General features: G+C 43.0%; 2 protein-coding genes across 8 annotated transcripts in view; both read left to right on the top strand.

The window, feature by feature from the left end:
* Positions 1 to 5,409, top strand: part of HRH1 (histamine receptor H1) — a 76,878-nt gene extending 71,469 nt beyond the window's left edge. For all 3 annotated transcript variants that reach the window (XM_055343640.1, XM_055343641.1, XM_055343642.1), the window contains exon 2: positions 2,549 to 5,409. In XM_055343640.1, the coding sequence (XP_055199615.1) occupies positions 2,584 to 4,047 (1,464 nt within the window). In that variant the 5' untranslated portion in view covers positions 2,549 to 2,583 and the 3' untranslated portion in view covers positions 4,048 to 5,409. The remainder of the gene's footprint in view (positions 1 to 2,548) is intronic.
* Positions 5,410 to 11,990: 6,581 nt separating this feature from the next.
* ATG7 (autophagy related 7) overlaps positions 11,991 to 16,241 on the top strand; it is a 234,381-nt gene continuing 230,130 nt past the window's right edge. For 2 of the 5 annotated variants that reach the window (XM_055343911.1, XM_055343909.1), the window contains exon 1: positions 12,127 to 12,538. The gene's annotated coding sequence lies outside the window, so the exon portion shown is untranslated. Of the gene's footprint in view, positions 12,025 to 12,126; positions 12,539 to 16,241 lie in introns of those variants that run through there. The other 3 variants (XM_055343910.1, XM_055343912.1, XM_055343913.1) reach the window with 3 other exon arrangements.

Genomic DNA, 16,241 nt, shown 5'->3' with positions numbered 1-16,241 from the left:
CTTCATAGCACCCTGCCTCTCACTCACTTACTCATCCACTTAAGAAATATGTATTGATATTTTGCTTTTATGTTTATGCAAAATAACATGTCCAAGCTACAAAGGAGAACATGTGATAAAGAATCAAGCTTACAGTGATTAGGTGAGGATAAACATATATATGCTACATTAATTTTCCCCAACATTTTACTATGAAAATGTTTGATAAAATAGAAAATTTGGAAACATTGTAGGGTAAACACCTCTATATCTATAACTTGGGTTATAAATTAATATTTTGCTCTTTCTGTTTTATTATATGTCTGTTCCTTTATCCCTTCTTCTAACCAACTATCCATCCAACTTGTTTTTTCATTTCAAAGTAAGGTGCAGACTCAGTAGATTCTCACCCCTAAACGCTTAATATCCAATGGTAATTTTTAGTTCAGTGATCTCAGTTCAATCATAACAACTTTTTTTTTAGTCAAAAGGGAAAAAAATCAGTGTTTTTTATATAAAAATATCATTTTCTGTCAAATTATTGAATGACAAATGGTATATGCATGGTGAAAAGAAATTCTCATTTCCCCTCTGTGTGCAATGAGACAAAGAGAAAAATGAGAGAAGAGAATTTTCCTCAAGTCAAAAAGGAAAATAGAGAAACGAGACACATCTATAGCAGAGAGAGTGGTTGGAGCTACCTTGGGAATACCAAGGCTATGGGAGTGTCTGGAGGAACTGCTTCCTGTTTCCTTCCAACCAAAATCGAAAATAAAATTGAGATGAACTTCCTTAGCCTCTTTCCTCTTTCTTGAGGTGGCTGCGATCTATTCCAAGGGATGTGAGCTTGGTCAGGGCTGAAGGTGAAGCTGCAAGGTCCTGGTTTGGGATGTGGAGGTGGAGAAAGAGAGAGGCTGAAGCTGTAGATTTGGAAGCTCTTATCTTCACAGAGCTGATGGCTGGGGCGGATGGGGGTGAGTGGGGAAAGCTCTCAGGCAGACATCAGAGAGTGACAGGAGCAGAGAGCAGGACTGGGTCACAAGAGCAGAAAGTGATGCTGTTCAGAGGAGGCACACTCAGAGAAGCTGGAGGGTTGCCCTGATGGACAGTTTGGAGCTGGAGGAGAATATGAAAAAATGCCTAAAGCAGACTCTAAATAGGATAACTGGAAAAGCCTTGAGAGATCACCTGTGCCACCTTTCATGTTTGACCCGTGAGAAAATAAAGACTGAGAGGTCACTCAAAATATCAGTGGCAGAGCTGGGGCAAAATCAATGCTACCCACGTGGTGCTTTTCCAGCAAAGTAACTCAAGGGTTCCTCTTACAAGGAACAAATGTCTTAGGGCCTTGCTTTTAATCATTAAAATATCATTCGAATTTAGCTTTTTTCTCAAGAATTTATCTGGGTTTGTCTTAATGTGAAAGTAGTTTGTTTTTGCTAAATTATTGAGAGAGATTTGCACTCAGGGCTTCTCAGTTTTCTTCAAACTCTATCACTTTTTGATGAATATCAAAATCTCACAGCCTCTTCCAGAAATTTTAGGACCTACTTCTACCTCTCACCCCAGTTGAGGATCACCAATAACAGGATACAATATGTTTTCAGTACAGCCTTATTAGCAAGGAAGGTTTTGTTACATATTACTTTGTATAGTTTATATAACGAAAAAAATTTCAAATACAAAAGCAAAATAAGTTTAAAGAGGTAAAATATGCTTTCTTAAACCACACAACTCTTCTCATTTGAGAACCATTAGTCTAAAGAGGTGCTAGTTTTATTTCCTGCTTTTTGTACCGTTGTTATCTCCCCCATATCAGTTACAGATGCTTTTAGCTACAAGTGAACACTCCCACAACAGTGACTTAAGCAAAGAAGACATTTCATTATTTCCCACTAAAAACCAATATTAAGGAAGGAGATTCCAGGGTTGGTTTAACACCTCAGTGATAACAGGACTCTGAGTTGGTGTTTCAGTGGTTTTCTTAGCATTTCCCTGCTGTCCCCAAGACAACTGCCATAGCCCCAAGCATCACCTCCTGTCAGGAAGAAGGGGACAAGGAGAAGTAACACTTTTCCTGCTTTTGATCATTTGTCAGAGAGGAAGAACTTTCTAGAACCCTGGCTCTGCCATGAGACTTCCGTATCTACTTCCTTTGCCACAGTCATGAGGCCTAGATCAGCCACTCCTAGATCAGCCACTGGCAAAGAACTAGAATGCCATGTCCAGCTAAGACCAGCCATAATGCAGCCCACCTTCCCAGAACACATGCAACATAGGACTTAAACTTTGCCTTGCTTTTGCCCAACTCCCTCACTAGAATGTAAACTCCATGAGGGCAGAGATTTTTGTTTTGTACACTTCTGTATTCTCCATGTCCAGAAAAATGTTAGGAATTCACTAACTAGTCATTGAATAAGTGAAGAAATGAACGACTAAGGGAGAAGGGTAACCAGCAGTATCTATTACCCCCAACAGCATGCAACCCCAGTTAGATCAACTTGATGGTACCAAGTGACTCTACTGATCTCCAAGGCTCTGATCTTAATCCTTGTGTCTCTTTTTCCAGGGAGGGAACCACAGCTGGAGGCTGCTCTTGTGCCAATGAACCTTCCCAATTCTTCCTGCATCTTTGAAGACAAGATGTGTGAGGGGAACAAGACCACCATAGCCAACCCCAAACTGACGCCCCTCGTGGTGTTCCTGAGTGCCATCTCCTTGGTCACAGTGGGACTCAACCTGCTGGTCCTGTATGCTGTGCGGAGTGAGCGAAAGCTACACACCGTGGGGAACCTATACATTGTCAGCCTCTCTGTGGCAGACCTGATCGTGGGAGCTGTTGTCATGCCCATGAACATCCTTTACCTCCTCATGTCCAGGTGGTCCCTAGGCCAGCCTCTCTGCCTGTTTTGGCTTTCTATGGACTATGTGGCCAGTACAGCATCCATTTTCAGTGTCTTCATCTTGTGCATTGATCGTTACCGCTCTGTCCAGCAGCCCCTCAGATACCTGAAGTATCGTACCAAGACCCGAGCATCAGCCACCATCTTGGGGGCCTGGTTTCTCTCCTTCTTGTGGATTATTCCCATTCTGGGATGGCATCACTTTATGTCACAGACCTCAGGACACCGGGAAGACAAGTGTGAGACAGACTTCTATGATGTCACCTGGTTCAAGATCATGACTGCCATCATCAACTTCTATCTTCCCACCTTGCTCATGCTCTGGTTCTATGCCAGGATCTACAAGGCTGTACGGCAGCACTGTCAGCACCGAGAACTCATCAATGGATCCCTCCCTTCCTTCTCTGAACCTAAGCTGAAGCCAGAGAACCCCAAGGCAGGGGCCAAGAAACCAGGGAAGGAGTCTCCTTGGGAAGTTCTGAAAAGGAAGTCAAAAGATGCCAGTGGTGAGCCTGTCTTGAAGCCACCATCCCAAGATTCAGAGGAGATGAAATCCCCAAGTGTCTTCAGTCAAGAGGAGGACAGAGAGGTGGACAAACTCCAGTGCTTTCCACTTAACATTGTGCAGGTGCAGACTGAGGCAGAGGGGAGTGTTAGGAGTTATGTAGCTATCAACCAGAGCCAGAGCATGCTTGAGATGGATGAACAGGGTATGAACATGCGTGGGGCCAATGAGACATCAGAGGATCAGATCCTAGGTGATAGCCAGTCTTTCTCTCGGACAGACTCAGACACCCCCACAGAGTCAGGATCAGGGAAAGGGAAACCTAGAAGTGAGTCTAGCACAGGCCTGGATTATATCAAGTTCACTTGGAAGAGGCTCCGCTCACATTCAAGGCAATATGTGTCTGGGTTACACATGAACCGAGAACGAAAGGCTGCCAAACAATTGGGTTTTATTATGGCGGCCTTCATCCTTTGCTGGATTCCTTACTTCATCTTCTTCATGGTCATTGCTTTCTGCAAGAGCTGTTGCAATGAGCGTGTGCACATGTTCACCATCTGGCTGGGCTATATCAACTCCACGCTGAACCCCCTCATTTATCCCTTATGCAATGAAAACTTCAAGAAGACATTCAAGAAAATTCTGCACATTCGCTCCTAAGGGAGGCGACCAGGGGATGCAACCAAAGTGACACTTAGGATGGTCCCGAAGAAAACAGAGGATGAAGGCCTGTGAGTTGCCAGGCACCTGGGCTTTCTGGAGTCAAAAGAATAGTCTTAAAGACTAGGTAACTTAGAAAGTTCTTAGGCACCATTGACAGAACAGCAGATGGCGGTGGTCAACAGAGAGAGCAGGATATATCCAAGACAATCGGATCTGGATGAGTTCTCCTGCTCCTCAGGAAATGTGAGAGCCTCAGACTCTCAATGCAATTCAAGCTTGCAGACTGGAATTAATTGGAAACTGAAGGGACACATGGAGAGAGTTTTACTGCAGAATTAGATGGAATTCTCAAGCCTTCCTGGAATGGAGTTATAGGACTGTGCAGAGACCTTACATATGCGGATAGATGCTGTCCCTTTCCAGGGGTCACCTTGATAGGCATTGACAACTATTCCATCGTGACTGTAACTTCTCAGAACACCTGTCCTCTGAGGCTCTTCTATAGTTTTCTCCAGAACCAGTGTCTGAACCATGTTGGAAATTCTACCTTATTGTTTCTCATTCCTACATATCTTAGAGTTGGTAGGACACTATGCAGCTTGATTGTTTTCAATCCCACATTCCTTTTGACTCTTAACAAAATAGTGATAAAAGCTACCCTCAAAAGAAAGAGGAAAAGGGTACTTTTTAATGGTTGCACAATAAAAAGCAAACAAAAAATGGGAATGGGGAAAAGAAAGCCATATTTCTTGAAGGCTGGGTCATGTTTATCTCATTTAAGCTTCATGACACCTCACCGCAGGAGGACGGTATTACTAGGGGAGCAGATTGAGGGACATAGCTAGTTATGTGAGGGAGCTAGAATGAAAATCCAGTGGGGCTGCGGCTCGTTGTAACACATTTCCTCCAAAAGGCAAAAATTTGTCCTGTTAAGTATACAACACACGCATGCACACACACACACTATTCCTGAGAGTGGTGGCAATTCTCAAAAGGATGTGTTCAGAGAAGGAACAGATGACATAGAATATGCCTGAGGCTGCAGAAGGTGATACTTTGAAGGAACAGTTTCATTTTTATCTGTGAGTTCTGCTGTGTTTGTTGAAGAAAAGTCATCATGTTCTTTTATAGTTACAGTTCTTCAGTAAAAACTAGCAAAGTCATGGAAACATACAGTTTTCCTTGGGGTTTATATCTCAATCTGGTTGTGATTTATATTTTAAAACTTAATGGCAAGCTGTCATATATGTAGCAAAATGGAGTGTGTGTACAAGCTGGTATTTTGTGTCTTGTGTTCCTATTTGCATGATCTGTTACAATGACAGATTTTTACCTACCTAAAATATATTTGAAACTATACTGTTATGACTTTGATTTATTTAATTCTGCCTTTCTGAGTCTCTTGGACTGAAAAGATGTATTGAAACGTACTGTCAAATATTACGAGATCTAATACAGCGTTTCTCTTTGGTTTCTGGTCACATTCGTAAATGTCTTTAGAAAAGAACTTACTTTTTTAAAGAAGCTTCACTCTGCTTGACATCTCCCAAAGCTCTGCTTGCTCCAAACTTAGGGGAGCCAAAGAGACCTTTATCCTGGTTCTAAAAGCTGCAGCCAGTCTGCTCCCAGGTCAAAAAAGGTTTCTCAAGTGCCCATTATTTATGTTGATGTATGGTAGAGGCAACTAGTGAAGAGAAGTGTTTATGTGCTCTCACTTTGGGCTGAAGAGACTTAGGAATTTGAGCCTGACAAGAACAAGAAACAGTAATTATAAAGGGTCAGAGCATAGGAAAACAAGATCCATGCATTATTGAATACAATATTTATGGTGTGTGCAGAGTGGTACACAGTGGGGACTCATATGCATTTTTTTCATATGTAGTTTTAAAAATACTGATCTTACTATGTGCGAGGCCCCATGCTTTGCCACCATGATCTAATTTAACCTATATGCCAATCTCATGAGGGAAATTTCTGTGTTTTTACAACTAGGCATATTGAGGCACAGAGAGAAATTGAGGAATGGGAAGGAAGACAGAAAAAGAGAAGTAGAAAGTGGCAGACAGAAAGAGCATAAACCAAGTGGCATAATACTAATACACACAAGAAAAATCTACATTCAAGAACATATTCTGCGTCAATGTATTCAGAAGTTAAATATATTCAAAAGAAGAATAAACCATCCTTAGCTCTTGATAAATAGAAATTCCTTCAAATGATTCTCTAAAGACCACATGAAAACCAGTCAACAACTGCATCACATAAATATTTAAAAGCTTGTGAAACTACTCCATATAATAGAAATTGCTATAGATCTTAGAAGTTGGTAATGTTAATAAAGTGTTCATTCAGAAAATCCATTAGTCTTCAGATTGGCCATTTGATAGATTGGTCATTTGGCAACTTGGCTTGCAGATAATTGCTGATGTCTCTTTTGAAAATGGGCCTTCCAAAGGCAGACTTAAGTCCTAACACAGGGTAAAAAGGATATTGAGGCTCTTTGGCTGAGATGCATTCTAAGTTCTGTAGAGAAATAATGCTGTTAAGATCCAATTTGCCAATATGTCATTCCACAGTTTCTTGAGCTTTCAAAGCCTAGGCTATGCAGCGTATGGTTCCCATTGTGGGGAGCATGTGCTCTCCTCAACTGAGCTACAAGTCAAATGATGAAGGTGGATAGATCTGAATCACTGTTTCCTTGAATAAGTGTCATGGGCCTCATTGCCTTGCTGTGTCTGAGAATATTCTCTGCCTTTTTAAGGGTCCTGGTCTTGCATCTTTCATGATGCTCCATCATCTCGGTGCCCCAAGGCATGAACATCAGTTCAAAAGTCCAAAGCTTAGAGTGAAGAATCATCCTGTGTCTACCTCTCCTGCAATTTACTCTGAACAGGTTGGGGTGGGGTGGGATGGGGTGGGGGCAGATGGCACATGTAGTACAAACATGGTTGGAAGACCAACAGTTCCCAGAGAGGTGGAATCATTGTGAGCTGGGCGGAAACTCCGAAAAAGTGTTCACTGTAAGTATCTTGAAGTCCAGCAGAGGGAACAAGCTTATAAAGTACAAACATCAACCTACACTCATATATGCCTTCACTCTATTGAGTGAAGCCTAAATATGGGTGGGTGTCATCCTACTGGGGTTTTTGAAAGTCAATTTTGTTGCACTGCACCAAAATTAAAATTAAAATGCACCCATTTAAAATGTAGAGGTCAATGAGTTTTGACAGATGTACAGACCCATGTCATCCCCATCTCAATCAAGATATAGAACATTTCCCTCATCCCAAAAAATTCTTCATGTCCCTCTGTGCCCCAGACAACTACTGATCTGACTTCTAATCACTATGGATTAGTTGTGCTGATTGTAGAACCTTGCATAAGTGGAATTATATGTGATTTTTTTGTTCATTTGTCAAAGATTTACCCACATTTCAACTGGGTTTATGATCATCATCATTATCATTGAAGTATAGCTGACATACAATGTTATATTAGTTTCAAGTGTACCATATGTGATTTGACAGTTCTGATTGAACTGGATCATCTGGATGATTACTGAATGCTCACACAGTAAATGTAGTCACCATACAACGTGATTATAACATTAATGACTATATTCTCTATGCTGTACTTTTCATTTCCATGATTTACTTATTTTGCGATTGGAATTTTGTACCTCTTAATCCCTTTCACCTATTTTGTCCACACCCCACCCTCCTCCCTCTGGCAACCACCAGTTTGTCTCTGTATTTATTAATCTGTTTCTGTTTTGTTTGCTTATTTGGTTTGTTTTTTAGAATCCATATATAAGTGAAATAATATAGTATTTGTCTTTCTCTGACCTATTTTACTTAGCAAAATAGGTTTTTCCTAGGTCTTTTCATGTTGTTGCAAATAGCAAGATTTCCTTTTTTTTTTTTTACAGCTGAGTAATCTTCCAGTGTGTGTGAGTGTGTGTGTGTGTGTATTATATCTTCCTTATTCTTTCATCTATCAGTGGACACTTTGGCTGCTTTTATATATTGGCTATTGTTAATAATGTTGCAATAAACATAGGGGTATATACATTTTTTCAAATTAGTGTTTTTGTTTTCTTTGGGTAAACACCCAATGGTGGAATTACTGGTTTAAATTTATTTCTATTTTTAATTTTTTGAGGAACTGCCATACTGTTCTCCACAGTGGTTGCACCAATTTATATTCCCACCAATGGTACACAAGTGTTCCCCTTTCTCCAGGTCTTCACCAACACTTGTTATTTGTTTTTTTTTGTTGTTGTTGTTTTCTTGATACTAGGCGTTCTGATTGGTGTGAGAGGATATCTCACCATGGTTTTGATTTGCATTTCCCTCTCTCTCTCTCTTTTTTAAAGATTTTATTTGTGCATGAGAGACAGAGAGAGAGGCAGAGACACTGGCAGAGGGAGAAGCGGGATCCCTGTGGGGAACACTGATGTGGGACTTGATCCCAGGACCCTGGAATCAGGACCTGAGCCAAAGGCAGATGCTCAACCACTGAACCACCCAGGTGCCTTGCATTTCCCTCATGATTAGTTGATGTTGATCATGTTTTCATGCATCTGTTGGCCTTCTGTATGTCTTTGGAGAAATGTCTATTCAGGTTCTCTGCCCATTTTTAATTGGATTATTATTATTTGTGCATGCATGCATGTATGTGTGTATGTTGAATTGTGTAAGTTCTTTCTCTGTTTTGTATATTAACTCCTTATCAGATATATGATTTGCAAATGACTTCTTCCATTCACTAGGTTGCCTTTTGTTTTGTTGGTTTACTTTGCTGGGCAAAAACATTTTTAAGATTTTATTTATTTATTTATTTATTTATTTATTTATTTATTTATTTATTTATGAGAGACACACACAGAGAGAGAGAGGCAGAGACACAGGTAGAGGGAGAAGCAGGCTCCATGCAGAGAGCCCGATATGGGACTTGATCCCAGGACTCTGGGATCATGCCCCAAGCCATAGGCAGACGTTCAACCCCCGAGCCACTCAGGTGTCCCAAAAGCTTTTTATTTTGGTATAATAATAGTTTATTTTTGCTTTTGTTTCCCTTGCCTGAGGAGACATTTCCTTAAATTCATTGCTAAGGGGATCCCTGGGTGGCGCAGCGGTTTGGCGCCTGCCTTTGGCCCAGGGCGCGATCCTGGAGACCCGGGATCGAATCCCACGTCGGGCTCCCAGTGCATGGAGCCTGCTTCTCCCTCTGCCTGTGTCTCTGCCTCTCTCTCTCTCTCTCTCTCTCTCTCTGTATGACTATCATAAATAAAAAAAATTAAAAAAAATTAATTCATTGCTAAGGCCAATGTCCAAGAGATTACAGCCTATGTTTTAAGAATTTTATGGTTTCAGGTCTCATATTTAGGTTTTTAATTCAATTTGGGTTTATTTTTGTGTTTGGTGTAAGAAAGTGCTCCAGTTTAATTCTTTTGCATGTAGCTGTCCAGTTTCCCCAGCAGCATTTATTGAAGAGACTGTATTATCCCCGTGGTATATTCTTGCTTTCTTTGCCATAGATTAATTGACCATATAAACATGAGTTTATTTCTGGGCTCTCTATCCTGTTCCATTGATCTATGTATTTTTTGTGTGTGTGCCAGTCCCATACTGTTTTTATTATTACAGCTTTGTAATATATCTTGAAGTCTGAGATTATGATACTTCCAGCTTTGCTCTTCTTTTTCAAGATCCACTTTGGCTATTTGGAGTCTTTTGTGGTTCCATACAAATTTTAGAAGCATTTTTTCTAGTTCTAAGAAAAATGCTATTGATATTTCAATTAAAATTGCATTGAATCTGTAGATTGCTCTGGGAAGTATGGACATTTTAACAGTATTAATTCTTCCAATCCATGACCATGGAACATCTTTCCATTTGTGTCATCTTCCATTTTTCATCAATGTCTTGGAGTTTTCAAAATATAGGTCTTTCACCTCATTGGTTACATTTATTCCTAGGTAATCTTTTTGGTGCATCAACTTTTGAAGACAGAGAAAGAATTACACAAGCAAAGGAAGTGTGAGGGTATTGATGGGGGGGGGAGATTTATAGAGTATGCTTAAAATATCAGAATTAGTTTGGTGTGACCCAAGTATGCAGCCTGAGGGGGCCGTGGCAGGAGAGGAGCCTGCAATAAGAAAAGAATTTATAATAGTGAATTTTACCTGGTCCCTGTGCTCTTAAAAAAAAAAAAAACTATCCTTTTTCAACATGCGTTCTCTACTCTTTTGTGCTCTAGAAAGGGTTTACTGCAAATAAATATCCATTCCTATATGACTTAAACTAAGACTCGTGGATGCCTTCCTTGTGACAAAGCAAGACAGTCCTTCTGAATTGGTATTCTTTGCCTTATAAATGTTTAGCTGAACTACTTGTATCTGCTGATCAATCTAAACAAAATGTGTTGTTAACCAACTTTAGTTAAGCTTTTCCCATACCTTCCAGGCTCCTTATTTTTGACATACTCTCAGCCTGAGTCACAACCCTTCCAGAAAATAGACTGATCTTAAGGTAAAACATTCTCTGATCTACTACTATCCAACCAAGCCACCCTTTCCTCCTACTCTCTCATACCCAGCTTTTTTTTTTCTACCCTTCTTCACTCTTCCCTATTAAGGAAAAATTCTTTTTGCCTAACCCTTCAGACACTTGAAGATCTTTTAGTCAGAGGGGTCTCCCTATTACAAGAGGCCCTTCCCTCCCCTTATCCTTCCCCCTTGCAATAATCCTTTCAAATAAAGTATCTCCTTACTAAGTCTGGATTTGCTTTCTTATTTGACAGAGTCAAACAGGCTTTCATTAGAATCCTATCCCCAAAGCTCTGAAACCTTCAACAAGCCACTTAACTTTTCCTAGTCTCTGTTCCTTTATGTGTAAAGTGGGGACAATATGACACCTATGTTTCAGGAAATTTGTGGTGATTAGAAAATGTGAAATTCTGAAAACATGGGAGATAGTAGTAGTCATTACTCTTTTCTTTTTAAATTTTTTTTTCTTTTTACTTATGATAGTCACAGAGAGAGGCAGAGCTCCATGCACTGGGAGCCCGACGTGGGACTCGATCCCGGGTCTCCAGGATCGCGCCCTGGGCCAAAGGCAGGCGCCAAACGGCTGTGCCACCCAGGGATCCCTAGTCATTACTCTTGTTAGGAGTCTATTGAGCTACATCAGAGTCACTTTCATTCCTTATGAATGAATGGCCTTATATGTCACATTAAGTTCATACTCACTATTGTGTCTTCAATACCTGACCAATGCTTGGCATATGGTATATGTGTGATAAATAATTTGGAATGAGTAACTTTATCCCATCGACAGCAGGGAGCTATGGGAATATTGCCTGGTTTAGAAAGAAGAGGTTAAGGGGCACCTGGATGGCTCAGTGGTTGAGCCTCTGCCGTCTGCTGAGGTCGTGATCCCAGGGTCCTGGGTTCGAATCCTGCATCAGGTTCCCCAAGGGAGCCTGCTTCTCCCTCTGCCTGTGTCTCTGCCTCACTGTGTCTCTCATGAATGAAAACATAAATAAATCTTAAAAAAAAAAAAAGAACAGGTTAATCACTGACAATCTTCATGAGATTTTACCTATTAAAATTCTCGTCTGTCTCCACACCTCCTCCTTAATGACGCCTGGGATATGTTTGATGCTGCCTGTCCTGGAAAATAGAAATGATCATCATCCCTCTACACATTCCCACAGCCGACAAACCGGCTTATCACACCTAGCTCAGCTCTCCCTCGAGTCCCTCGCCCACCTCCTGACGCTCCGCCTTCCGTGCAACTCAAGCTCCTCCCACTCAGCCGGGTGTAGGGGCTCGTTTACCCGGTCGGGTCCCCGCCTCCGTGTGCGCACGCGCACCACTGGCCGGGGGCGGGGCCACCCGGGGCGGGGCTATATTGCGTCATCGGAGCGCGCGCTGCGGAGGACGCCGTGGTTGCCGGAAGTTAAGCGGCGGTAAGTGAGCCGCGCTGGAGAGGCAGTGGCGGGGTCCCGCGCTTGGCGGGAAGGGGCGAGCTCGGCGGTGAGGGCAGGAGTCTTGGCGGCTTTCGGGATCCTCCCTCCTGCAGGGGGTCACTAACTCCGGCTCTCGCCGTCCTTCCGCGCCTCGTCCCCCGGGACTGGTTGAGCCCGGGCTCTTCTGACTGGAAGGCTCCGGCTGTCCCAAGTCAGGCCCTGCTGCCGTCTGGCAGGCGGTACTCTGAATCTGGGGGGTCGGAAGGCCGGAGGCCGGACGCCAGGCAGGCTTCCTATCCTGGCCTTGCCCGCCTTTGCGGTGCGGCTTTGGCGAGTCAGCGCTTTCGGCCTCTCTTGCCTCATCTGTAGAATGGGAGAGCGAGAATAACGTCGTTTGTGAGGCGGGGGCATGAAATGAAGTCAGGTCTTTTGTCAGGGCCTTTCTGAGCTGAGATTCTCGATTCTTCAACGTGGCCCGCCCAGGGGTCACAAGCTTTAATGGTTATTCAGTCAGGTAAGGCAAACGTAGGTGTAAAGGAATTTATTTCCATGTCAGGAGCAGACTTCTGTTTTTACCGAATTGAGTTTTCATGGTGCAGTACTGACATGTATGAAGTGGGAGAAATGAAAACAAGACTTGGGCGCTGCACGCGTGTGATCTCTTGATCATTAAACACAACTACAATTTTTTTTCAAGACCTGTTTTTAGAAATTGTGGGTTTTGGGGGGCTTTGTTTGTTTGTTTATACTCCACAGCTGAAACCAGACATATATGTGACTGCCAGTTTCAGATCCCTGGATACCAGGTTCCCTTTCCCACTGAGTACTCGGATTTCTTTTCTTTTTATTTTTTTTTTAAAGATTTTTATTTATTCATGAGACAGAGAGAGAGAGAGAGAGAGAGAGGCAGAGGCAGAGACACAGGCAGAGACACAGGCAGAGGGAGAAGCAGGCTCCATGCAGGGAGCCTGACGTGGGACTGGATCCTGGGTCTCCAGGATCAGGCCCTGGGCCGAAGGCAGGCACTAAACCGCTGGGCCATCCGGGCTGCCCCTGATTTCTTTTATGACACCATTGCCCACTGGTTAAATTTCGTAAGTGGCAGAAAACCCACTACCTCTGGTGATTGTTTGGTCTTTCCCTAGCTTTGACTTGAGTTCTATGTTGAGCCGAAAGCAGCTACCCATGATCTCAGCTCATTGTCCACCGTCCTTCAGGCTCCTGGGATCTCCCTTCCACCTGATTGCCCACACACCTTTGAAAGCTGCTGGTTTGTCTTCCCCTTCACACCATTTCTTCTCCAGGCTGAGCACGTTTAATTTATGTACCCATAGTAAACTCCGTAATGATGGAGAATCTTGTTTATGTGCCAGGCATCACTGTGAGCATTGCTGGTGTAGAGGTAAAACCAGACAAAAACAACAACTAAAAAAACCCTGTTTTATGGAGCCTACTTTTTTTTTTTTTTTTAAGATTTCATTTATTTATTCATGAGACACACAGAGAGGCAGAGACACAGGCAGAGGGAGAAGCAGGCTCCATGCAGGGAGCCTGCCCTGGGCTGAAGGAGGCACTAAACCACTGAGCCCCCTGGGCTGCCCGGAGCCTACTTTTTGATCGTGGTGGTGGCATTTGTGGTAATTGTCAATAATACCCGTCTTTTAGTGGGCCAAAGGTGTTTCAGATCCTGTTAGATGCTACAGAAAAAAGAGACCGTAATGGGATGGAGAGTAACCGGGGGTTAGTGGAGGGGGTTTTTGTAAAATCTAGCTGGTGAATTCTAGAGGCAAAGTCTCTTTGAGTAGGTGATTTTGGAACTCACATGCGAATGAAGAAAAAAAAAAAAAGCCAGCCTTGTGAAAGCTCATCTTGCCTAATTGTTTCTTCTACCCCCCAGTTCTGTGCTGCGGTCTTGTTAAGCCGTGTACAGGTTGTGTCTCACTTGTGCCCTTTGTTCCTGCCCCTTCTGCTGCCTAAAAACAGCTCCCCTTCCTCTTCCACTTTCTTGGCCAACTCCTCCCTGCCCTTCACGTGACATGATCTCAATTCTTTAAGGAGTGAAGTACAGGCCTCTCATTCAAGATGTACATCCCCGTCCTCAAGGAGTTAATTATTTTTTAAGTCAAGGAGATAGATAATAGCACTCTGGTATGAAGCTAGAGTAGAGATTTGCCAGAGGAGGACTCAGAGTGACCGTAGGTCAGGATGAGGTATCAGAGAAGGCTTCTGTGAGGATGTATTGGTTATGAAGGTTAAGCAAGATTAGTCAGGAGGAGAAGAGTGGGAGGTGGGATGATATGCATTGGGAGTGGCATGAGCAGAGAGCTGTAGGTGACTGTGTGACTTGCAGGTAGTTCACCTAGGCTAAGAGGGGACTGTGGAAAGGTAAGCAGGAGGCAGGTCACAAAAGGCCTTGTGGGCAATAGAGGATTATATATTGTAATATACGATTAGGATCACAGACTTTGTGATCTAAGTTACTTGTGTACCTATGCTGGCTTTGCCCCAAGCTAGTTTTGAGACCGTGGGCAAGTTTCTCCCTTTCTAAGCTTCAGTTTCCTCACGTGAAAGCCAACCTCCCAGGGTTGCTGTGAGAATTGAACGCTATATGTTAACCCACCTGATGTTCGTAGATGGTAAATGATAAACTGTAGCAGTTAATATTGCCATGCTAAGAAATTTGGACTTTATCTTGAAAGTGTGATGTTGGAGAGTCTAGGCAGTTTAAAAAAGGAATGTGAAATGCTCTCTTCTGTTTTAAATTACCCAGGAAGTTCCATGGGGATTACACTGGGGCAAGCTGGGAGACCAGTGAGGACACTGTCGCTTTGGTCCAGGTGGCAGAGGAGGGAGACCTGAACCAAGGCAGTGGCTGTGCCGAGAGATGCATGGGTGGGTTTAAGGGATACAGGGAGTGGGATTTGCTGGACTGGCAACCCTGTAACACCACGTGGTGAGAGGAGGGAGATGAATTGGGATATGGGTGGGTGCAGGGGATGAATCCTGTGTGTGGACCTAAGTAATAACAAAGTTATTTGATGAGTGGTCCTTGATTGGTTATCCCTGGCCTCCGCTGAGATTTTATGTGGAAGTCCAAATGGCCTGTTTTCTCTATTCATGGGAAGTGAAGTTCAGAAATGCCTTCCTCCTTTTTTGTCCCCTAATCCTTCTCACCATCTCTAGTATAAGGCCTGGTTGTGTACTCAAGGGAAAATAACGAGATGCTGCTTTGTTAGCCAGTGGACAGTATGCGTCTCCATGGTCTTGGCAGACTGGGTAGCAACAGTGCAGTGTCAGTCCAGCTCCAATGATCACCTCTGGGTTTTTCTCAACGCCTTCTTTGTTGTGCTTACCCTCCTTGGCGCTCATTCCTGTTTGACAGTCTCTCTTTGAGAGTGTGGTATACAAAGAAAGATCTCTTTCTTCCGGAGTCTGACCATACAGACGGCTGTAGTTTTTTTGGTGACCTGAGGCCCCCCACCCCATCTCTGTTGTAGACACATCCTGTCCTTGACACTATCACGCTGTGAGCTCCTGGCGCTACTTGGCACTCCCCACGTGTGTTTGGACAGCTCTTTTGCCTGGCTCCTGCTTGTCTTTCAGATTTGCATTCCTCCCTCAGCTGCCTAACGTTCCCTTTGACTTCACTGAGTTGCAACATCAGTGAAGGCTCCTCAGCCTCTATCATTTAACAAACTTAGCTCCAGCTGACCCTGTCACTATGCCTCATTCTGTGAAAGAAATATGTTTAGGGGTAATTCTTTTACTTGTGCTGAGATTCCATCTCTTCCTTTTCCTCCGGATCTGGTTCCATCATTTATTCTGTTTCTTTCCTGCTTATCCATCCCTTCTCATGTAAATATCTAGTAAAAAACCAAACCGTCTTCCCATTTATTTCAGCCACCATGCCACCTCATCCCATCCACATTTCTTGACTTCCTGAAGTCATCATTTGCTAAAATCCTGCTTCCACCCACTCGTCCTCCAAAATTGCTCTCCCTAGTCTTCACACCTCTGTGTTACCAAAACTTCTGAACATTTTGCCTTCCTTATCTTTTGAATTCTGAGCACATCTAATATTGCTGATATTCCTTCACTTATGAAAACCACTCCTGCTTTGTGCTGTCTTTCTGGCTGTTTCCCCCTGTATCCATTGTAGGTTTTTTCCCCTCCTTTTGTCTCTTAAATGCTAGTTTTTTTCAAGGCTCTGCCTTATA

Source organism: Nyctereutes procyonoides, unplaced genomic scaffold (assembly GCF_905146905.1).
Source record: "Nyctereutes procyonoides isolate TBG_1078 unplaced genomic scaffold, NYPRO_anot_genome, whole genome shotgun sequence".
NCBI classification, from domain to species: Eukaryota; Metazoa; Chordata; class Mammalia; order Carnivora; family Canidae; genus Nyctereutes; species Nyctereutes procyonoides.
Note: the sequence above shows the minus strand (reverse complement) of the source record. Positions and strands in the feature narration are given on the sequence as shown.